The sequence below is a fragment of the Rutilus rutilus genome (assembly GCF_951802725.1).
Source record: "Rutilus rutilus genome assembly, chromosome: 23".
In the NCBI taxonomy this organism is placed as follows: domain Eukaryota; kingdom Metazoa; phylum Chordata; class Actinopteri; order Cypriniformes; family Leuciscidae; genus Rutilus; species Rutilus rutilus.
Genome location: NC_140233.1, coordinates 12,181,045 through 12,205,675, shown reverse-complemented (window position 1 = coordinate 12,205,675; position 24,631 = coordinate 12,181,045). Strand labels below are relative to the sequence as shown.

The following is a 24,631-nucleotide window of genomic DNA, read 5'->3' as shown; positions in this document are numbered from 1 at the left end:
AGATCTGCTCTTGTGAGATTCAGTGGGAAGAGCTTTCTCCCGTCGTCACACACTGTACACTAGGTGGCAGCAAAGGCAACTTTTCTCTTACCGCCTGAATTGATGACGACACAGGTAGGGTGAAGTGATTTAAAACAATTCGGGAAAATAATTAGGCTAATAGATCCGCATTCTTTGCTGTTTAACATATTTAATGATGATGTTTGAGAGGAAAGTGTACAGAAATCGCATGATTTATTAATTTGTTCGATATATCGTTATCCTTGACTAAACCTCAACCACATCAAATCCAGTCAGTGCGGCTAACATTAACGGAGTCGCCGAGGTCTGTTTAAAGTATAATTTTTTTCTTCAAAATTATGCTTAGTATGCTTATTAAACAACCATTCATTTTCATTAACTATTTGCAGCGCTTCTCATTAACTGTTTAGTCACTTATGAGGAGAAATACGTTAACTAATAAATAAATGTTGTGATAGTTTAGCTTGTGCTTAGCTTACCAAAACATTTGTAAAGTGCACAAATAGCAATTTAGCATTTCAAGAATATGCTATTTTTATGTTCTATAGGCATAAAAATCATGTTTATAGTCTATTCAGACTATAACATTAATTAAAATAGGTTATGGTGAAATCCTAGTTACCGCGGTCGAAATTAAAATGTAATTTATATATATAAAAATATATGAATACTCTTAATAAAACGACTTAAAAATCACGAAAAGCTGCTTACACTATTTGAGGTAACAGTTAGATCTATTTCAATTTACTATAATAAATTAAAAATAAATTTTCCCAAAACTGTGCTAACCATGGTTATTTGTTGTTTACCATGGCAGAATATTGCTTAATAACTCAGAACAATGTTATTCTGGGGTTAAAAGTCTTCTCAGACATTAAATCCAGATTTCTCTCTTGTAAATTTGATCAGCTGAGATCAAAGGTTAAATCTGACCGTTGCAGATTTTCACCTGAAGTCCCGACCGCTGCCATTCACATTTACAGATCAGTGGTTATGTGAGTCAGTTTACAAACAATAATATGGACATCACACCTCAGACAGGGAATTATCCCATTTTATGGATGGTGTCCTTTTAATTTAGCCTTTCATGGCTTATAAAGTTGTTTAATATCTGCTGAGGTGAATCAGCGGAGGAAGCGAATAAAGACATTGGCCCTCCAGGTCATTTGTGATAGTAGCAAATTCTAACGGGATCATTTAATTCCTGCACATGATTGATATATCAGCAGCGACTAAATGGACGAAAGCCTTTCTTCTATTAAAACACCAGGCAGAATGAAGCCCTCCCACTTTCCAAGTCAGTCATGATGATGGCGATACAGTGGACCAAGCACAGATCAAATTAAATATCTTATATAATTCCTTCTGAATGACAGAGCCATCTGTCCATCCGGTGTTATGGCCGTGACCCCTATTAGCCTACACTCTTACCATGGCGCCATTTTCACCTTGATAGGTTCGAGATGGGATTTAAAAAGCTTATTCTGATGCAATTGCATGATCTTTGTCTACAGTAGCGCTTTTTATATTCTTATGAGGCAAAATTTATGTAGTGGCAGTTGTTTTTGTCATATGCCATACTATAAAACCAATAGTTCCAGCTCTAAATTCTGATTGGATGATCCCTGTTAAGAGTCGTGCAGTTGATTCCCAACAGCAAACGCCCTACAGTTGAGCTAAAATACTGTATTGGGCAGACGAAAGTTTATTTTGATCATTTTTATGTCATTTTTTTATTGAACACTGGTTTATTTAACCATATTGTTGCTGTTTTAAAAAGCAAAAACACAGGATTTGATCTGTAGGTTCTGTTTAGGTGCTTAAAGTCTTTCCCCAAGTGCAATGGAGTTGAGCGTAGAGTCCGGGACAGAGCTTTTCTCCTTGGTAAGTGGAAATATTCCAAAGCAGAATGATGTGTACACAAATAAAGCTCCAAGATTTACACACACTCCTGCTGTTTTTGCCTGTAGATGGAAGATGAAGGTGCTCTCTGTCAACCGAAGACCTCAAACACTGGCGTAGAGAATGATGGCCGTACCATCTCAGTGCAAGTACTGGAATTTAAAACAAGTCTCCTGGAGGCGGTTGAGGAGTTGTATATTCACAGGGTATGGTGTCTTACTTTCACCTCTGTTTTCTGATTAGATAAAATGTGTGGTCACACTTTAGTTTAGGGTCCAATTCTCACTATTACCTACGACTTTTGCTTCAGTAAAATCATAATTACTGCTTATTAATAGTTGGCAAGGTAGCTGTTAAGTTGAGGTATTGGTTAGGATTAAGGAATATATAGAATATGATCATGCAGAATAAGACCACAGATTAATATGCGCTTTATAAGTACTAATAAACAGCCAATATCCTAGTAATATGCATGCTAATATGCAACTATTTAATAGTGAGAATTGGACCCTAAACTAAAGTGTTTCTAAATGTGTAAAACTGGAAAAGTGGCAGTTTTGCAAGATGAGACAAAGTTAGGGATGCAAGGTTGAAGGAAACAAAGATGTTTATTGCATTGTTGTTGTTTTTTTAAAAGGTTTTTGTTGTTGTATTACCATTAGTACCCTGCTAAGCTCAGCAATTAAAGACAATTCTTTTAATTGATTACCTAATGAGATAAAGACAAAAATAATAAAACCTCAGTGTTACCTTTGATTGGCTTCCCACCCTGTTCATTTATTTAGTTAGTTGGTATTTATCTCATTTATCTTTACTTATAATACATATTTTCTTCTTTGTTTTTATTAACATTTTGATAGAAAGCAATGAAATAATATACTCTAAATACTATTTAAACTGAGTTAACCTAACTACACTGAGTAATTTTATAAGCGTCAGATCAGGTAGAAACTAATTACATAACATAATTTGCGTACAAATTATTATCTTGGCTGAGAAATTTTCGTAATAGTCTTAACTTAGGCGAGCACATACTTATTGAGCTTGTGCAATCTCAAACAAATATCAGCCCTCTAAAAGGCTTCTAAATGACATCTCAGTGTATTAGGAGTCAGCCTATTAGTATCCCAATGACATCAAGGTTCTCGTGAGGAACTGAGGAATGTAGTTTTGTGTGAGGAGGAGTGCCATGAGCGTTCAGAAGAACTTAAAGCGAGCAGCTCTTTCTGTCCATCTGGACATAAGCCAGCAGAAGTTACACTTACATTAGAATGGGGTCATGCAGCAGGACCTGACAAATTCACATATTTGCTTGCATGACTGGTACCCTCGAGCAAAGCACTTAAAACCCTACGCTGGACATGTTTAAAGGTTGTACGAGCAAAAATAAACAATTGTATCTCTCATGTTTTACTGTTATTATGATGTTGGTGAGGAACAAAGGCATTAAATCAATGTGATCCTCAGGCATGCCATTAAACTAACACTTTGTAGTTCTCTGGTTTATAGGGCCGGGGTTAAGATGGAGGATTTCCTGCCAGACAAACGCGCTCAGCTGAATGCAGTCACTTCTTGTGTTCTTTTAAGAGAGTGCAAAGCGTGTTCCATTAAAATGACTGTATTAGCTTGGGATGTTGTCAGTCGTTTTGCCAGACACAGGAAATTCGTTCAGATGCTGAAAGCGAATTGTCCTGATGCATTACACATGTTTTTTCTCTCTCATTGTTTTATTAGATTTAATGCATCTAATCACATATGTGATCAGTCTCTGTCCTGAAAGATTAATATGACCCACCAATTTTAGTGCTCTTTTTTATTTTTTTTACCTGCAAACCCCATTTATTCAATTTATCGTCCGTCTGCGAAACGTTAACAGCTTTGCAAGTAGCACACTTTATTAGGAAAATGTAAATAAACTCCTACACGCACATAAAAGCCACTATGTCGAAAACCATTGACCGAAACCTGCAGTACTGGATGACAGTGATGGCTTTATATGCTAAAATCTCCTCTCTTATGTTCAGATACCTGCACATAATGTAATCTATTCCTTTCTTGTGAATTTATTCATTATTGACGACTAATAAAACGGTGTTTTGTCGACATTTTGGATACAGGATGCTGAAACAAGATATGAGGAGCAGATTTGTAAACTTGTGCTGGAGAAACAGGAGTTAGAATGGCAAAAGGTTTGTTAGGAATGATAAATACTGTTGTTTTTCCTCTAACTTCCCAAGATTCCACTGTTAAACATTTTTAGGAACTGACTGAGCATTTATAGAAACAAAACTATTTATATTGATAAAGTTTATGTCCATATTAATGGTTTATTCTTATATTTTTGCAGGAGACCTTACAAAGTCAGAATTCTAAAATGTCGACTGAAAATTCAGAATCAGTCGCTGCTGTAAAAAAACAGGTATGATAACACACTCAATCTATGTATGCAAGATTTTATATACGCACACAAATATAGAAATTATTTTGTCTAATTTAAAGTTTCAGGCCCAAATCCAAAGAATTGAGGGAGAAAAGGTTAGTTGCTTTCTATTTCTATTTCAATCTGCTATGATTTATGTTCTTATCAATATTTGTATTTATTCTTTAACTGTTAAAAAAAATACTTTAAAATAAATGAATCATCACTTGACTAAATATTAATGACCTCTTTAAGGGTAAAAACCAGCTGGCTGCTGAACTGAAAGACAAAGAGATCATCAGCCTCAAGGAAGAACTAAAACTGCTGCAGGTACACATAATCAATACAATAACAACACATGACAAGATCTTCTGTACCTTGCTTTAGGGACATAAAACAGTGGGAAAAACCATCTCATCGCTGACCTTTTGAGTGGGGGTCTGTGTAGGTCTATTTGGTGTTGTCAGATAAATGATGTCACATGGGTGATGTATGCTTTCTCCTACGGTTCATCACACCTTCGGTTCAACCGTACGATTAGCCAATAAAGGCCCTTGTTACCCTTTTATTTGGTAATGGTAATCTGAGCAATTTGATTCGTATATAAACAGCAATTATTGTGATGTATTCTTGAACACTGCTTCACTTGCCAAAGACATTTGATTTACAGAATTATGGAAGTTGTTAAAGTCCCCCTGTGGTGAAAATCAAGCTTTTAATGTTGTTTATATGTCATGTGGTGTTTTTAATGTGCTTTAAGACAAACCATGTGCAAATTTATAAGTCAACAACATTGCTGAGTATTTCTCCTTAAAACTGCAGTGAACCAAAGACAGTCTCAAAAACACGGTTTGAAATCGCTGGTGTTTCTGACGTCACAAACTACCTTGTAACCAATCACGTCAACGTGTGATCGTCAGTGACTGTGAGTGGAGGCAGGGCTAATTTGTATATTCATAGATCCGAGAGTCTATGAGTTACATGTAACTATGTAGAGTTACATTCAAGCAATTTTAAGGCATGAAGATTAAATTATTGACTACAGGGGGACTTTAAATTATTAACATAGTCTGAGGTAAAAAGCAATACAATTAGTATAATATTATACTTAGAATATTAATAGTAAATAACAGGTTATTCTAGATTATTCTAGTCTTTGCTCTTAATAATGTGCCTTTTCCTTTCATTTTTATTCATATGATTTAATATAGTATTAAAAATAATAATAAAATGACCAAAAAAACCACTGAAACCACTTTCTTTTACTACTGTCTTGCAGTTGCTCAGGTACAGTTTGGAGAAGAAATTAAGCGAGCTGGTAAGGATTTCCAATTATATAAATTGTTGACAGAGGCAAGTGGGAGTGGGAAGAATTAAAGAGGAGGAACTGAGAGGGAGAGCGGATCATCAGGAGTAACGGATAGGGAGGGCGTGACACGTGAACCGCCATCGCCGCTGTGAAAATACCACTATTAAAATATTTTATATCGGAGCCTCGCTCTGTTTAACCTTTCAATGGCGGAGAGGGGAATCAGTTTGATACAGACAATCAAACAGTAACGGGCTGCGCTTCGCATAAAAGCCCCTCAGGCATGTTTGGAAGTTGACTCCTTATCTAGCAGAAAGGAGCACTCAGCCGAGATGTTAAACAAAGGTCTTCAAACTCTCCGATGCAGTATATATTCATGGTCTGCCCTTGCCGAGAAGAAGAACTGTTATTACTTGTACATGCGAATTGGGATATTCCTCTTCGAAGGGAGGACAATGTGTTTTTAAACTTTACAGGAGCAAAAGTTGCAGCTGCAGACACAAACGAAAGACAGCCACCTGAATCAGTTGGGAGAAGTGGAGAGGCGTTTCGCCGCCCTCTCCAGACAGTGTGCCATGGTCAAACAGGCCCATCAGAAACTTGAACAAAATGGTATGACTGTTATAACTGACAAACATCGTCCTAGTGAAACATTTAATTAAAATGAAACTTCAGTTTATGTTGAGTCAGGGTTTAAACCTGATTATCTTTTGCCTTCAAACTCTATTAATGCAAAGCAATGATAGTCACTGCTAAAAACATTGGGCTTGTATGTATTCTGGTATTCATAATCTTTCTTCATTCACTCTGGACAGATTTGATGTTAAAAAAAAAACTCCTTTGCTTTGCATCAGTGAATTGATTTGTCACTCTGTGGACATGAATTATTTGGCCTTTGTAGGTGAATGCTAAATGAAAGCCTGTGTAGCAATGCCAAGCTTTTTTTATCTTTTTTTTTTCTATTTTTTTTTTAGTTGAAGAGGCCATGCGTATTAATAAAAAACTCACATCCATCAATGAGAAACAAGAATCTACGATTAAAGCCTTAAAAGAGGTAAAAGAAAGATTTGCTTTGAAGTTAGGAGAAGTGCTCCATCACTGCATCACGAATTGTTGCCCCTTTTTACTTCACATTTAGGATTTGGCGAGACTCAACAAAGAGTTGGTTACATTCAAAGTGTCATCGGTGTGCAGACCTGGAGAGGAACGTTTACAGAATGTTCTAAAAGAACAAGAGTTTCAACAACTTCAGCAGAGACTCGTTGTGGTAGAATCTCTTTACATTTGTTAATAGCAAAAGATGATACCAGGATGTTTTTAAATGTAATATTTTTTTTTAGGAAACAGAACTTAACAAAAAACTGAGAAATGAGACCGCCACAGAGAGGGCAGAGAAGCAGGTAAGCCCCTCAGAAAAAAAATCTGGACCTTTTTGTGTGCCATTTCAATTTTTTTTTACAATCGCTAGGACACGTTTCTTGATACTTGGGTCACTTTTTCAAAACTCTTCACATAGTGAGCACAAAAGCAGTCTCTGTGGGCTAAACTGTGGATCATTTATCATTGCTTTGGTACAAAAATGCATTTAATGACTTCTTTCAATTTACTTGATTTGAGACATGTATGAAGTGTTTTGGTAGAACTGGAGAACTGTGTTTGGAGAACTGTGAAGAGTCTTGAAAAAGTGGCATATGTGTGTGTGCGTGTGTATGGTGCTTGTAAACCCTACGTTATGTGGACAAAATGTTGTGGGGACATTTTTGGTCCACATGAGAAAAACAGCTTATAAATCATACACAATATTTTTTGAAAATGAAAAAAAATGCAGCCAATTTTCTGTGATGGGTAGGGTTAGGGGATAGAATATACAGTTTGTACCGTATAAAAATCATTATGTCTATGGAAAGTCCCTATAAAATGTGTAAACCCAATGTGTGTGTGTGTGTGTGTGTGTGTGTGTGTGTGTGTGTGTGTGTGTGTGTGTGTGTGTGTGTGTCAGGAGGTATTGAGATCCCTCCAGCACAATCAGAGATTGCTGCAGACACAGACAGAAGCTCTGAGCCGAACAGAGCAGGAGCTCTGCAGACTCCATGTGGAATATCAGGTCAGGCTTCCCAAACCCAACTCCACCTGCAAAATCACCTTAAATAACACAAAAATGTTTTGATTTTGATTTTTTTTTGTACAAATTATAGTTTTTTTCCCCCCATAGACACCTAAATTTTTTGTACTATCTGTATTTACACACTACATTTTTGTTTTAATTATCATTAACATTTCATTTAATAATAAAATAAATAAAAAAGACAATTAACTGTATCCAGTAGATAAACACATCTAGTATACACAAAATAAAAATGCAAAATCTTATTAATCTGAAAATGATAATCTTAATAAGGTATAAATATGCAGAAGTAAACAATGGTCACCTAGTACTCATAAACTTGATTGAGTGAACTGAAAATCACTTTTGCACATTTACAACACACAAAGTGCAACTCAATAATAGTAAGTGTGTTTAATGACCGTTTACAGCCTCCTTCTCTTTTATTCCCTCCATTCCTCTATTTAATTCACTTAGTCATTCACTGATTAAAACCATTATTAACATGACAAAAGCCAACTGATTTGTATTGGCCTCTCCATCTGTTTGGAATTTTCTGTCCAGGTTAAATAAACACATAAAAATTTATTATTGCATTAAAAATTTTCTGGGTGATTAATTTCATTGCAGATCCTTAAAACAGAACATGAATTGAACCAAGAGAGGACTAAAGAAAGAGACAACAGCATTGCTCGTCTGAGAGATGAATACCAAAATTCTAAACTAACTTGGAAAAAAGAGGTGATTTTTTTTTTAACCATTTGTTGTTAAATTTATATATACTTTTTTTTTTAAATGGAATGGAATAAAAATAATTAATATTGGTGTTCTCACAGATTCTGCAATTGCAAATGTCAACGGAGACTAATCAAGAAGAGTTGAAAGTGGTAAAACAGGCATATAATCAACTCCAGGAACAGCACAAAGCGCTGTCTATTTCTGCAGTCCATAAGGTCAAAGACCGTCATAACTCTGAGGTGGGATGATTACATATAAATTCAGAACCAGTGATTATTTAATAAGCATGTAGATGAGGTATTGTACATGTATAAATAGGTCTAAACCTCACCTTTTTTGAAGAAGCATTTGACAATATTTGTGTTAAATGATTGAATTATAATCTGACTGTGATCTTTTATTGCAGATTGCCCTAAAAGATCAAGAAAATTCTCTTGGTACAACATCTAACGAGATTAACCTTGTGAAGGAGAGCAGTCTCCATAAAGATCTTGAGGACAGTCTTATTAGTCCTCATGATAACCGTGGACCAACAAGTCACCCTGATAAAGACATACCAGGTAAGAAAGAATGCAAAGTTGTCTTCTCCAGCCAAGCTTGGCGCCACTATAACTAATAGTTTTATACAGAATGATGTGAAGTGCAGGGAGGTGGTTACTGGAGTCTCTTTATCAAGAAAGCTTACATGTACTTCTCATTTTTCTCTCATAATGATGCATGCATTTAATTTCCTTACACAGATGAAAGTATTGAGTCTCAGAAGGATAGAAAAGATGGCCACTCTGATAACAACAAGGAACTTGACATTTTCATGCAGGTAGATAGAATAGTACCTGTACTCTCACCATCGGTTTCAACCGATGGGTCTGATAACATCTCAAGACCTGAGGACGTTAATCTCAAGACGAATCAACAGTCGAAGTTGTGTGATGAAACAAAAACGGGTGTCAGTGAAAGTGAGCCAGTCTGCAATACAGTTGATAAAGGATGCCCCTCAAACCCAGCCCAAAGTGACACAGACAGTCGTCTCGCTGAGCTATCAGGGCCTGAAACCAGGTCTGTTTATGGCGTAGACGGAGACCCTTTGGCTTTGGAACTGAAAGATAGACCGCTGGAGCAAAATCTGTGTATTTCTGAAGTGACTGAATCCCAGACATCAGATAAACACATGGACAGCCAGGGATATGCTACATCTCTGTCTAAAGAATACAAAGTCCACCAGACTGCCATACCTGAATTTATCCACAGTGTTTCACAAAAGGAAAGTCAAACAACTGCAGAGAGACTTTCAGAAGAAAAAACAGCAAATTCAAATACTCAAGACACAGTTGTCCTTCACGACAAAACGGACATTACAGAAGGTTTGATTGTCGCCCAGCCTAGTCTATGCCACAAACCTGTATATGAGGAGCCTGAAACCACTTTTGATAGTGCAAGTGCCAGAACATCTTTAGATACACACCTTCATGAGTCCAAAGATCAGTTCTCACCACCTGAATTGATCTGTGAACCTTTGCAAAGCCGGGTTTCCCAAGCTGATGACTCGACTGAAACAAGCCTCTATAACGTGGTCAGTGAAGTGGAATCTAAACAGTTGCCTCTTGTTGATCAGACCACTTTTGTGACTGCAGTTGACACAGTGGAGGTCATATCAGAAAATAATGCTCAAAAAGAGGACGGGACTTGTCTTTCACAACCATTGAAAGCGCAACATATTGAACTGGGTGTTTCTTCTGAAGAGGCCAAGATCACAAACCCTGACCAAGATGCTTCTTCTCCTGGGTCCACAACAGCAAATGACCAATCAGATGTTGACCGGGAGAGCATTTCAATGGGAGATACTTCAAACCATTCTGGAAATAGTAGCTATCAGTCTTCCTTTGCATGGGAGACTTTCATAAAAGGGAAAAAGAAGCCATATCCAACATCAACCTCAAGAACTGAGCCATGGTCCTCTGGATTTCAAGAGCTTGTTTCTCCATTATGTGCTCCCCTTTTTATGAAGGATAAATTGGCAAAAAGAGGCATGTCTTGTTATGTTAATAGAGTATGTTCAATAATAAGAATCAATATCTGACCACAATAAATGTAAAATTCAAATCCTATTTTCACAGCCGTAACGAAGACACCTGAAAGATTGGAAACTCCAAGCAATCGTCCCCACCAGAAGAACTACTGTCAAGGAGAGTGGAATGCAATCAAGCAGACTTTTTCTCAAATGTTACTGGAGAAAGTAAGTTCACAAACACAGGCCCGTGAAGAATCTAGTGAGTTAACGCTGTAGAACACGCTGAGTGCCCAAAGACAACCTCCATTCCCAGAAGTATTTCAGCAGGGTGAAATGGCAGCATTTTTCTCAATTAAATGTTGATAGAAAACAGCAGGACAAAAGTCTGCGAGTATAAATCACAGAAATGCAGCCCAACTCCAAAGGGAGCTAAGATGCTAATAGGGAATAAACCAGAGATCGTTTTGCAGTCTGTTGTTTTCAGTAACATGGTTATCTGGTTTCAACTATGTTTTATGCTGGACAACTCAAATGAAATCAATCAAAATGGATGTTTTTACTTTTTTACAAGTGGAGTTTTGCCTCCATAAGTTACAAAGCAAAATAAAGTTTTGAAGTATATATTTTAAATAAAATAAGAATTACATAAAATACATGCAAACATATGAGAACATCGGTCATTTTTAAACTATTTAAATGTATTAATTTATGTAATTTTGAAACGCACTCAATGTTTCTCTTTTTTCTTTTTATTTCTTAAAAAACTTAACATGATGGCAGTAGACCAAATTTGGTGGATTTCACTTTTCATTGCTATTAATACGTCCATAAGAATTAAATCAAGGTATAGTGTCATGGCACTTTTATGACCCACTTAATTTTCCCGCAGGAGAATCAAGTTCTTATCTCCTACAGCTCGCCTCCGAGTGGCAGTCCAGTCTCTTCTTCTGTGGGTAATGGGCTGCGACAAGACTGCACTCCTACAGTTCCTCCTCCCAAACTCCAGAGCGTGGAGAAACAGACCCGGCCTATGGCATCTAGTTCTGAAGAAAAAGAGGAACGGAAACAATCTGACATAATGGCCCAAATTGCAAAAATCGAGGAATTTATGTCATCTGAAGGTTTAACGCCTCAAAAAAGACGCAAAATTGATTGATATGGATTAGAAAGTAATGCGTTGGTAATGTTGCTGTTGTATTCAAATGTGTTTGCTTAGATATATTTCTTACCCTCCGTCTGATTTAATACAGTAAATATGATATTTGTGTTCATTGTTAATATATTTCCAAATAATTTAACTGAATAAAAGTTCATTATTACAAACAGCTTTACTTTTTGCAGACTTTCTTAAAATAGTAAAGCATCATGTTAACCCATCGCTAGACAATGTAAGTGTTGCACATAAAACCTGTTAATTATGCTGCACAAGCTAATTAACACTCATTACTCCCAGGCTAGCATGCCCATTCCTCAGAGGGCATTTAATGACCAAACATTGCTAATTTACATTTGGTACACAAACTGTGGCCAACTATAACTTGGGATAATTAAAATACACAAGTAAGAAGAATCAATTAGCACATATCAAGCCAAATTAACAAATGCAAATGAGTCTGCCATTAAGTTTATGTCCTTGGTAAATAGGCTGTGGGGACCGTGTGGACACATGTTAGGGCAATAAGATGACAAAATAAAATGTGTTGCATATGGCGGCACTGGTCACAATGAAAGTGGATACTTTGGTTGATCCACATGAGCTGTTTTTAAAGCAAGTTTTTTTTTAATCATTATAAAAAAAGACATATCTGTTGTCATCTGCAGAGCTTATTTTGTTGATTTTTTTCTTGCGTTAACATGGTTTATGCTATAATGCGACTTATACTAGCCCATCCGGTAATATTTAATAAGCTATATTTTAGGAAAATAAACCAGATGAGTTTCCATCTCAGATTAACATGCCTCACAAAAACAGTTCGCCTAGTACTAAAATCATCCAGCAGAAAGCAAATGCGCACCTCCTGATGAAATCGCAAGGTCCCTCAGAGGTTCACCTTAATACACTTACTCATTATTAATATGTCAAAATGTTAATGTCCTCGTAAAGAAATCTTATGCGTTTCAGCCACTGTGCCAGCAGTACTGACCCTTATCCTTAGAAGGAGTGGGCAATATGGAGAGCGTAATTTTAATACACACACTGGATTATGAAGTGGCAGTCCTTTGAAACAGTCAATTACACTTGAGCGCGGGAGGGCCCTAGTGTTAATTACTAGTCGGTTTTATATAGTGTGTAAATACAGAGCCTGCTGACATTCACATTCCATCACCATGTCCTGACTGCCACAGCAAATTAGCCTGACCCGTCTGTATGCGCACTGCTAGGCCGCTGTGTGTTCGTTTAACTTTAGAACAACATTCAGCGCAAACAAGTTCACTTCTGTTTATAGGGGTTGCTGTCGCTTCATGTTAAGGCCACTGTGCTTTGCTTAATTTCTGCACCCTGATTTAGAAATGATAAAGAATTTAATGGTGCTGGGTCAGTACCTCTTAATAATCTCCCATTTCTGAACATTCCATTGGCAGATGATGAGATAATTTCAATAATTAAATTTATAACAATTCTTGCCAAAGAATGCCATATTTTGTTCATCAATATTTATGAAATACTACTGACAAAATGCTTAATGTTTATCTTAAACTACACACTGTCATATTAAAAACAAGCCAGTAACTTAAGTATCACAGTTTTACGGTGCATATGTTTCAATTAGCTAAAAATAACCAACTCATTTGAATCATTTCGGGAATGGAACACTGGTTGCGTTATATTTGACTACATTCATTCGGAAATTGGCCTACATTTGTTGAGTTTATGTTTTTGAGTCACCAAAATGAACCAACTCATTGGAATCATTTGTTTGGTAATCTGACTAAACTGGTTGCACTTTATTTGCTTAATTCACTAAAAAGAGCAGAATCATTAATTCAGGAGACATCCTACACTGGTTGTGTTGTTTGATTCACTAAAAAGAACAGACTCATTACAATCCCTTGTTGTTAAAATTGTCCTAACACAATTTTCTCTTTCAGTTGTAATTACGTTAGGGTTTTCAAAAGTGTGCACCAAACCAAGCACGCATATATATTTACATTTAACTTTTTGCAAGCCCAAGACCCTCCTTTAAATTTTTTTTAAAAAAGACAGTGCTGTCTTGTTCTCCCTCTACAGCTGTGAATCACCTACACTCTGGCCTTCTCATCTTACCTCAAATTGAGAGACGAGCAGATAATCTTCGCCTTCCCACTACTGTCAAAGGTCAGCAGAGTTTAAAGTTCACCATCCACATCATTTATATGGCCTTAAATTAGCCCAAACCCAAAGTTCTGACTGCTCCTCTCTCTTTCAACCAGTTGTTAATCTTCTCGTCGTACTACGAATCCAGTGAGAAATAGGAATGCTCAGCGGACGGCCGTTTTGATTGAATTATACCCCTCAAGGACCACCATGGCAGGCCCATACGTTTTTAATTCTGAAGAGACAAGAAGCGATCACATGGGTACACGGTACTCCCCATACGTGGAGTATTTTATCCCCACCTATATATCTGTTCAGCCGGCAATGTGCACCTCTTAAAGGATGAGCCATTTCGGGCTGTGATGGGTGGGGGGTGGCGGGGCGATCAGGAGCCCTATCTTAACCCACATGCCGTCCTGCATTAGCCGTGTCCCTATTGAGGTGTCAGCCCATAAGTCTTACTCAGTGGGATGTCACAGCCAGATGATGGAGAGCGCTTCTTCACTCCAGGGAATCTTGTAAAACTTGCATGCCCCCAGTCTCTACTCCCAGTCCGGCCTCCTCCTCGACACGGCCTCCCCTTGTGCTAAATCAGAACTAGTGAATGACACACTGAGATCCATTAAGCCACAAATGTATTTAGTTACTAACTTTTAAAGGGTATTGCAAGGGTCTTAGTTGAAGTACTATACTCAGAAAACTCAGAAAAGTTATGTGGTTAAGGTTTTTTTTTTTTTCACAATCAAGCTAGGTGAAAAAAAAGAAAAAAGGTTTTAGTGTTTATATGTGTATTTATGGTTCTAAATATTTATGTACGCATACACGAATACACATACAGCATTTTGACAAAGACCTAATATTCTTTTAGGTAGTCTTATTTGATATCCTAACTTAAAAAAGGCAAATAAGTTTAATTGGTAAGATTTTTTTCCCCCATATTTTTAAAAGAAGTCTGGCACAATGGCTGCATTTATTTGATTAAAAATACAGTAATATTGTGACATATTACAATTTAATATGAGTATTTTCAATACTCAAGTCTTCAGTGTCACATGATCCTTGAGAAATCATTATAATATGCTAATCTGGTGCTCAAGTTTAAAGAGCATGTATTTGTCAACATTTATTAGTGACCTAAAGCTTCAAACTTTTTTTCTTTTTCTTTTTTTTTAGACTCATTTTGCTTTTGATATTTTAAGTTGCAGAGTGTTTCTGTAACCAAGAGAGAAAATAGATATGGATACCTCCCCCTCAGTGAGGGTTCAATGATGTGCACCATTACGTTCAGTCAGCGACCCTTAACTGCTCCTCAGTGATGAGCAAAGCTTCTCAATTGCTCTCTCTCTCCCTCTGTCACATACCGCATAAGACATGAATGGCATATCCTATACTGTTTTAGAAAACAACCTTTCATTTAATTTTTTTAATAGTTCTATATAATCTTTATAAAGAATGTGTATAATTAAACTATCCATATGGTGCAGTATATGAGTTTAATTTGTGTTCCAATAGTTATCAACTTTCGGTGGTAGGTGGTTATAATCTAGGAAAGGACCCTAAGAGACATTGCCGCTTGCCTATTAATTTATTAGACATCATGCTAACAATATATTCACATAATTTACATGGACCTCAGATTTGCCTGATCTCAGTGCAAAACTCTTCACAGTGTTTATGTTTGTTTGGCAGCTCCTTTGTCAAATAATAAGAACTGTTTTGTTCCCAAAGAATTTTTTTGGGCATTTGGCATTCCACATGTTGGATATCTTGTTTACTTTTCTAATAACCAAGCTCCCCCTCAAAGACAAAAAAAGAAAAAAAAGGCATATGAAGGAGTGATTTTTGCATCTATGTTTTTTAACTCTGTGATTTTAGCACAATATAATCTGTGAATCAATCTGTCAGATTTTCAGCGGGAAATAGAGATGTGTATTTATCCCCTACTGCTAGATTAATGACCACTGGTGCAACCTTACGACCTGTCAGATTACAGGAAAAATGAGCTCAGAGGTCAATAGATTCAGATCAGTTCCATTCTGCCTTATTGGTGCCACTGGCTCTAATTTTAGATCATTCCTAAACAAAATCGGAAGCCACGAGTAGACGTTCTTTTTTCGGCTATCACCCTTATTACATTTACAAATATATTTTATGACTTCCTCGAAACCAGACTTTGTTTCTGGACTGCAGTGAGGACGTTCACCTTTCACATGCTCTTTAACTAAATGTAAACAGTTGATGCTTCATTCAGGCTGTAGACTTTTAATAAAGAGTGTGTTCATCCAAATGTGGATTGTTGAAGGTAATGGCTAATGAGCTCTTACGCAACCGTCAGAAACGCGTTACGGTTGCATCATTAATTATCAAATGAGGAATGCGCAGGCCTTTTCATCTTAATCTAGAAAGCAAGGGCCACAGCACAGCAGGAATTCAGATGATTTAGCTGGCTTTGACTTAATCAGTCTTAGAAGCATTACAATGGCAGTGCACAATGATGGATCACTTTCTGGTCCCTGAGGAGTGTTTATATAGTGTGCTTTCACTGACTTGCTCACCCTGCTGACCGGCTAAGAAAAAACGGATAAGTTGGTAAGATTTGAGGGGTTTCTTATGGAAGCCAGTTTCTGCCTCAGAGTAAAAAAAAAAAAAAAAAAAAGTAATTGTGAGATTAATTTTAAGATAAGAAATAAAGTCACATTGTGCAATATAAAGCTACAACTGAGATAAAGCCATAATTGCAAGATATACAACCACAATTGTGAGATATAGTCACAACTGCAAGATATATTGTCAAATTGTACGTTAAAAGTCGCTATTCTGAGAAAAGTCACAACTGTGAGATGTCAATTTTTGAGTTGTAAAGTCGCAATTCTGAAAAAAGCCGCAACTGTGAGATATAAATAAACTTAAGATATAATGTAAATTTTTTGGTTATAAAGTCGCAATTCTGAGAAGTCACAATTGCGAGATTTAAAGTAGCAATTATGAGAAAACCGCAATTGATACAAGTGAAGTCACAATTGTGAGATCTAAAGACACAATTTTGAGATAAAAAGTGGCAACTGCGAGATTAGAAATTGCATTTATGAGACATCATAATTGCAAGATATAAAGCCACAACTGTGAGAGTCACAACTGCCAGATATTTTGTCAAATTGTGTTAAAAAGCCGCAATTCTGAGAAAAGTCGCAATTGTGAGATAGTCACAACTGCATGCAAGATGTCAAATTTTGAGTTATAAAGCCGCAATTGTGAGAAAAGTCGCAATTGTGAGATATATTGTCAAACTGTGTTAAAAAGGACATTGTTGTTTGCTGATCATTTCAGTGTATATATATAATCAACGCTATCTCACGACCAATTCGTACGTATTCGTACGAATGATAAAAAGTTGGCTAATTCGTACTAATTCGTACGACCTCACTCGTACGAATTTGTACGATTTGTCTAAACCCACGTGATGGGTAGGTTTAGGGGCGGGGTCAGGGGTAGGTCATTCGTATGAATTTATACGAATTTTCCAATTCGTAAAATATGTACGATTTTGCAAAAATCGTACTAATTCGTACGAGTCAGGTCGTATGAATTCGTACGAATAAGCCACCTCGTAGAATTTGTACGTTTTCCCGTGAGATCGGGCTCATATAATCTATGTTTATATATTGTGTTAAAAAGTCGCAATTCTGAGAAAAGTCGCAATTGTGAGATAGTCACAACTGCATGCAAGATGTCAAATTTTGAGTTATAAAGGCGCAATTGTGAGATATATTGTCAAATTGTGTTAAAAAGGACATATCGTTGTTTGCTGATCATTTCAGTGTATGTATGAAGAGTTCAGATGCAAAAGCCTCTAAGTGCCATCTGAAATTTTCTTCTAGAATGATCATTTTTATCAAGCTCCTATATTTAAGTTCAGTAGTTTCACTTAAATGACAATTAATAGGTCATTTTCATTGCTATTTAAGTGAAATTACTGAACTTAAATATACGAGCTTGATAAAAATGATCATTCAATAAGAAAATTTCAGATGGCACTTAGAGGCTTTTGCATCTGAACTCTTCATATATAATCTATGTTGTCCAGGCAAAATGCCAATGAAAAAGACTGGAAACAAATTGTGTTAAAAAGTCGCAATTCTGAAAAAGTCGCAACTGTGAGATAAAGCAATAATAGCAAGGATATGTCAAATTGTGAGTTATTAGAAAGTTGCAACTGATACAAGTGAAGTCACAATTGTGAGGTCGAAAAAAAAATTTAGATAAAAAAAGTTGCAATTGCGAGATTAAAAATCTCAGTTATGAGAAACAAATTGGAATCGACAGATACAAAGTTGCAATTGCCCTTCGAGAGTTGCCTTTGACTGCCACAACAAAGCAACATCATGAAAAACAACTCATTTAAATCATAATTAGCAAATCATTTTAGATGATTTAAATGATTTAAATTATTAACAGCAGTCATCACAAAATATTTGAAGAACTAAGTGTGATTAACACATTATCTGTTGTTAAAAATGTTGATGTTTTTATTGCTAATTGGAGTGAAAGTCTTCAGCAAAATGATAACATTGAAAACAGTCTTCCCTGCGGAAAGCCCCTTATCCTGACCAGCCCATGAACCCGTACGCAGTCAGAGACATCTCTCTTCAAGTAACTGTACTCTTGTAAGTTTGTTGCCAAATGATCTGGCATGAAAGGATTTGCTAGCGTCTTCATGCCAAACTAGCATTTTTAATTGCTGAACCATAAAAATGATTCAGCTTACGTGTTGTGGACTTGAAGATACAGAACAGAATGTCTCCTCAAATAATGCTTAGACAGTAGCACGTAGTCAACAGCATGCTTCACCACCGAAAACAACCAGTACACAAACAAACTACGGAACAATATTTCTATCTAGCTGAGTCATGGATCCAAAAACATCACAAGGGTGACCGCAAGCTAAACAAGATCCTGTATCTACACTCATTACAACTTTGTGTCCTTGTACTGGTGCGCTTTTGACTTTTTATCAAACCAATCCGTCCTCAGCATTTATTATTTCCAGATCTGATCCCTTTTCTGCAACAACGTCGACTTGTTGCTCAGTTCAGCGCTCGTGATCTGGCTCAAGATAAGCACTTCATCGTGATTTGTAGACGTGGTATTCGATTCCTACTAAACTGATGCCGTGGCGCTCAAACATAGAGATACTATCTTTGAAGAAACGTCTCGACATAATTCTCCTCTCTCCTGGAGCCCCGCCAGCCTCTGTAAAGTTTTCTCTCCCCATAAACTTAAGTGGAGACTGAAAAATTTCATCTCCAGAGATTGATAGTGTGTGCTTAGGATATAGACCTCTCAGCTTTTATTAAACAAGGAGCCCTTTTTCCATAAGTGTTCCATTGTGTGCTATTTGTAGAGCGAAAGTCTTCACGATGTCTCCCATCCTAAACTATCACCCTGCGTTTAGAACAATAGTATGTATAGCACATAATGTATAAGAGCAATATATAACGATGCTTTGACAGGACGATGTGTAAGTCAGAGGGGTTCGTGCATTTGTTAAAACCCCTCAGAGTTCTAATTAAATCAAATGTTGATGTTTTTCTTTTCTCTTTCCACATGTTCAAGGTTGTTCCAGCGTGAGCATACCAAAATGAATTAATTAATGGCCTTGCAGCTGGCGGTACCACTCCGTCTGATACCCTTTCTGTGTTTAGGTTTAGGTTGGACGCGTTCCCGTATCTGTTTAAATGCTGAATTTCTCTGCGTTTGGGGTTTTAAGGGCAAGGCAGTGTTTTAAATACCTCAGCGGATCTCAGACGATTCTCAGCCATTGCCTTATCGGCAGTTCACCACAAATCCACAACAACCTGCAGGATATTTTAATAGCATATTCTAATGCCTCAGGCCTTGTGTAGCACCAACAACCCAGCTAACAGGAAACATTCTCAGAACGTTCTGGCAAGGTTCTCTCAAAGTTATGAACAAATGTTCTTCCAAAGTGATCTGGTCTTCAATAATGTTCTCAAAATGTTTGAACAAAACCATTATTTATACATCGTTCGTGGAACGTTTTTTTTCTTAAACGTTCTTGGACGTTCGTCTAAACGGAATGTTCCCTTACTGTTCATATAACCAAGTAAAAACATTTTAAAACATTTAAAAAACTAGATGTTTTGAATGTTCAAGCACTAATTCCGGGACCAATTTTGCAAAAAATTTAAAAATTAAGCTTTAAATTAAGAGTTTTAGCAAGATTAAATTTGAAGTATTTATAATCACAATATGCGGAATCGCTTGAAATTTCGATTGAAAGGAACCACATTGAGCTGTAATTGGTCTCAAACATAGTGTCTAACTTCAGTTCAAGGCCACTTTTCTATGTATGTCCATTAGCACAGAAAATTATTTGGATTTGTCCCTCAATTAAAATGTTTTTCTTTTAAAACAGGCCACTTCACTTGGCGGCCATTTTAACGCTAATTCCAGTTAGCTCCTATCCATTTGAATGTGAAAAAGTCTGAAATGTCTTTAACTGTTTGTCGAAATTATGTTTCGTACCATTTCAACTCAGGAATTAAAATCTCACGACGAGAGAATCATATATTGCACTCCGGAAGCTGAAATTACGCTAAAAATATATATTGGTCCAGCAAATGTGCATGAACTGTCAAAAATAATTTTACAAAGTAGTAAATAAATGAACGATTTTTTTGTAAAGTACTGTTTCAGTTGGTTTAAAATTATACATATGACACTCTTAGGGCCCTATCTTGCTCCCAGCGCAATTGACTTTGTACACCGACGCATGTATCATTCCTATTTTGCACCCGCGCACAGTGGACTTTTCCCTCCACAGACGCACGTCGGTAAACTAGGAAATACATTTGCGGTTGAACCGGGGTGGTTCAGCACAAAGAGGAGGCGTGTTCCGGCGCAAACGTTCCCTGATGCTATTTTGCAGGTTTAGAAAACAATTCCGCGTGGCGCGTTGCGCATGTTATTCAGATGCTATTTTAAGGGCGTATGCTTGGCCATAATCAATGTAGTGTGTGCACAACGCGCATACACTTTGATTCTACTCATCTACACAGAAGCAGCAGTTTCCATTTTTGCAAATCATACATTATTACAATAGATAGATAGATAGATAGATAGACAGTTTATTTTAAAAGCATAAATCTAGCTTACACATTTACCCAAATTATCATACGCCTGTTTAACCGAAGTTAATTTGGGTGGGTTTCTCCATCCCCAATGTCACTTCTCTGTTTTATGGCCCTGACGAGAACATCGGTCTCCTCGGCTGTGAACCGCTCCTGGCGTGCGCCTGGCAAATCCGCCGTTATAATAGCAATCCGCTATAGAACAAGCGTGCCTGCTCTTAAAGGGAATGTGAGATGTCGCTCTGATTGGTTTATTTCACGTTACGCCCAAACCACACCTATCAATAATGAAGCTACTTCAGACCAACCCATTTTAGATTTGCGTCGGGCGCAAGAGTAATTTATCCCGCCGGTATAATAGCAACAGCGCCCCAAGACCCGCCCACAAAGTTACTTGCGTTTCGCGCTTGATACTTGCGTTTCAGACCGTTAAAATAGGGCCCTTATTGTTTTGAAAGCTTTAAGATTAATTAATTGGATAATAACCTGTAAATGTCTAAACCGATCAGCTGAGATGAACTTGTGGATGAACTTGGTAATTTACTGTAAATGGTGCGTTTGGTCTTGTCTCATGCTAAAACATAATATCTTGCAGCCATACTTTTAAATAGTCTGTTTTAATGATTATTGCTTTAGCTTAACCCAGCGTACTTCCACTGAAACTGCCACAAATAGAGTTGTACTGAACCCGGGACTCTTTGAGCCACCTGTGCAGCAGTGCTATTGGTACTTTGCACGTGGCATTTGGTTCAGCTGACTGCACTGTTGTGAACGGTATCAGCAGATAAAGGCCATGGGAGTGACGGAGGCCTTTTTTTTTGCCACCAGACAAAAACGCTCTTCATTTTCACCCTCAATATCAGTGACTTTACTATCCTCCCTGTCTGTTTAGGACACACTCTGTGTATCAAAAGGAATTTCTAACATCGGACACAACGACCGATCTTTTAGAACCTGTGCATATTTGTGAGTGTGAGAAAGAGAGAAAAACAGCATGAACAGTGGGGCATTGTTTTGAAGCAGACAAGGGAAACTTCACGTCCATAGATGTAACATTGCATTTCGCCGAAGCCTTTGGCTGATAAGGACGACGATGATTCATTTCACCTCACATCTGTGGCTAACAGAGCTTTTATTTATTTGACAAAGATAGTGTGTTCTCCGTCAGTGTTGACATCCGTTACATTGGTCGTCCATGGTCTTCGGACCTGTCCGTTTCATTACTTATGACTTTAATCACAAGTCTTCTCATGTTTACAATAAATCGCCGCTTCAAGTGGGATCTGTTAGCTCAAGACTCCACAAGCATACTCAAACTTTGGTGTCCTTTGTCATGGGTGAGCAGTAACATTTCTCATTTCCTTTAAATGCTCTCCGAGGACCACAAGAGAGATTCATCAAACGAGTGGAAATCATCTGGGGCTATCAATTAGTCTGCTGTACAAATGAAGTCGGTAGAGGATCTACCTTGAAGTCAGATCTCTTTGATGCAATAGCGAGCTTTGGAAAAACAAAATATTTTCAGGGTCACTTGGACCGCTGTGTTTTTCTTGAGCCTGTGGAGCACTTGGGTAAAAGTCGGCTAGGTTTTATTTTAAGATAATTTGTTGTTTGTTAAGTGGAAAAATGCATTTGAATGGCCAGGGGAGCCATTCTTTTTCTTCGCTGTTGTTTCAGAAATGCGGCATTAGACATCTACAGAATTTCTCCGACCCCTCGTGGGAGCCCAGAAAAACCTATGGTCTTTTTTTCACAGCAGAAATAGCAAAGAGTGGGTGGTGTGTGTGTGAACAAGGAGTTCAGCAAAGAAAATGAGGTGAGACCATAGTGCTAACTAAAACTCATTGGCCTGGTTTCACAGACAGGGCCAGGATTAGGCCTTAGTTCAATTAGGGCATTTAAGTAGCTTTTTTAAAACATGCTTTAGAAAAAAACAACATTACTGGTGTGCATCTAGAGACAAAACAATAGCACTGACATATTTACACTGACATATAACCAGAAGGTTGTGGGATCGATTCTCAATACCGGCAGGAAATGATTGAGGTGCCTTTGAGCAAGGCACCTAACCCCCAATCGCTCCCCGGGCGCCACAGCAAAATGGCTGCCCACTGCTCCAGGTATGTGTGTCCACAGTTTGCAGTGTGTGTGTGTGTGTTCACAACTCCCTAATGGGTGAGCACTAACTTGGATTGGTTAAATTCAGAGGACAAATTTGGAGTAGCCTATGTGTGACCATACTTGGCCTTCACATGTCACTTTCACTAATTTAAGTTTGGCATTAGTTCGGTACCTTTACACAAACTCTGAGGATCATATTATAAACAGACAGTTAGTTGTTAAGACTCGCTCCATGTAGATCATTGAATCAGTGAGATGGTGACTCGTGAACAGCTGCAACTGGATCAGTCCAATTTGCACAGGAATCGGTTAATGCAATCTGTGTGAACCGATTCATAAGAATCAGTTTGAAAGTATAATTCGCTCATAAATGGCTATTACATTCTCGAGCCTCGATTGCTTTACTTCAATATAATGAGGGACGATATGTTTTATGAAATGTTGTGCAGGAAAATATATGTGCTTTAGAATGAAATAGACAGATAGATAGATAGATAGATAGATAGATAAACAATGACAGAATTTCATGCTTTGTGTGAAGTACTCTAATGGAGTAAAAATACAACAACAAATGATCATAAGTGGAAGGATGGGTACATGGGACTAGATTGGCAACTTCCATCTACCCTTTACTTTCGATCTCTGCCTCTTGGTGCTGCCAAAGAGCTAGTTTAATCCAAGCCGTTATTCCATAGCACTTCAGCTTGATGACAAGATAAAAGACTTTGACACAGTGACTTCTGCTGACATGACAGACTTTTTCTTTTCCTCGCTCTCCTCTTCCCTGAGTTGAAGAGTTGAATCCTGGGTCAGCAGCTTTCAGCAGAACGCCAGACTACAATTCCAGATGGTGAAGTAGGACCAGATCTCAGCTCATCAATTTAATGAGAACTGCCTCTGCTTAGCCACGTCCTGCTCCTTGGCCAACGTTTCCGGCTACACCAAGGCCTAAACGTTTGACAAATAAAGACGGATCTCAGTTAAATGTTTAAGGGATGGCCTTCGTGTACGAAAGTGGCAGCGCAATATGATGCAGATCCAGCAGTTTTCGTGACCTCGTGATAGCTTCTGAGATCTTAGTGACTGAATGTCACCTTTTTAGACTCGTTTATAGACACTTAGGATGAACAAAATGTGAGAGACTGAAGTGAAGGAAGTCATTGTTTATATTTAATGAAGCAATTCATTAATTCTGTGATAGTCTACTCTAAATGATTATGTTGAATGTTCTTTTCTGTTCTTCAGAGTAAAATTTATAGCAACAATGACCTCTTTTCAATATGATGTTGTCTGGTAATGTTTGTGTGTAACTGTTACTATGAAAGCAAAACGGCTGGCAAGACGAGAGGCAGAAAAGATAAACTTTAAAGTCTTCATAAATCAAAACAAAAGAAACTTTCAAGGCCGCTAACAACTGCCCCGTGATGAATCAAACCAGCCGTCATTTTCACCAAGGAATCAGATATTTCTGTAAAGTAAACAACTAAAACTCTTTACGTTTTTTGATTTTACACCTCTTATCACAATTCATTTTTAATAAGAAAAATATGTCAACAAGTTGAT

General features: G+C 37.4%; 1 protein-coding gene across 2 annotated transcripts; it reads left to right on the top strand.

Annotated features, from left to right (window-relative positions):
- Window positions 1–19: 19 nt before the first annotated feature.
- On the top strand, window positions 20–13,995 carry ccdc73 (coiled-coil domain containing 73). Of its 2 annotated transcripts, XR_014625979.1 has the most exons (21): window positions 75–114; window positions 1,838–1,905; window positions 1,992–2,129; window positions 4,041–4,112; window positions 4,271–4,342; window positions 4,423–4,458; window positions 4,598–4,672; window positions 5,622–5,660; window positions 6,128–6,263; window positions 6,626–6,705; window positions 6,790–6,918; window positions 6,992–7,051; window positions 7,651–7,755; window positions 8,386–8,496; window positions 8,592–8,732; window positions 8,900–9,053; window positions 9,234–10,517; window positions 10,608–10,726; window positions 11,391–11,681; window positions 13,731–13,817; window positions 13,913–13,995. XR_014625979.1 is itself a non-coding variant. In XM_084396853.1 (19 exons), the coding sequence occupies exons 2-19, from the start codon at window positions 1,864–1,866 to the stop codon at window positions 11,655–11,657; spliced, it is 3,060 nt and encodes a 1,019-aa protein (XP_084252979.1). In that variant the 5' UTR covers window positions 20–114; window positions 1,838–1,863; the 3' UTR covers window positions 11,658–11,821. The 2 variants fall into 2 exon arrangements, 1 of the variants encoding a protein (XP_084252979.1); XM_084396853.1 differs by lacking the exons at window positions 13,731–13,817; window positions 13,913–13,995 and having other exon boundaries at window positions 20–114; window positions 11,391–11,821.
- The last annotated feature ends 10,636 nt before the right edge of the window (window positions 13,996–24,631 follow it).

Coding starts and splice junctions, on each gene's coding strand:
- ccdc73 (XM_084396853.1), top strand. CDS start 1,864: ATGGAGTTGAGCGTAGAGTCCGGGACAGAGCTTTTCTCCTTG. Junction 4,113..4,270: donor AGGAGTTAGAATGGCAAAAG/GTTTGTTAGGAA, acceptor ATATTTTTGCAG/GAGACCTTACAAAGTCAGAA. Junction 8,497..8,591: donor AACTAACTTGGAAAAAAGAG/GTGATTTTTTTT, acceptor GTGTTCTCACAG/ATTCTGCAATTGCAAATGTC.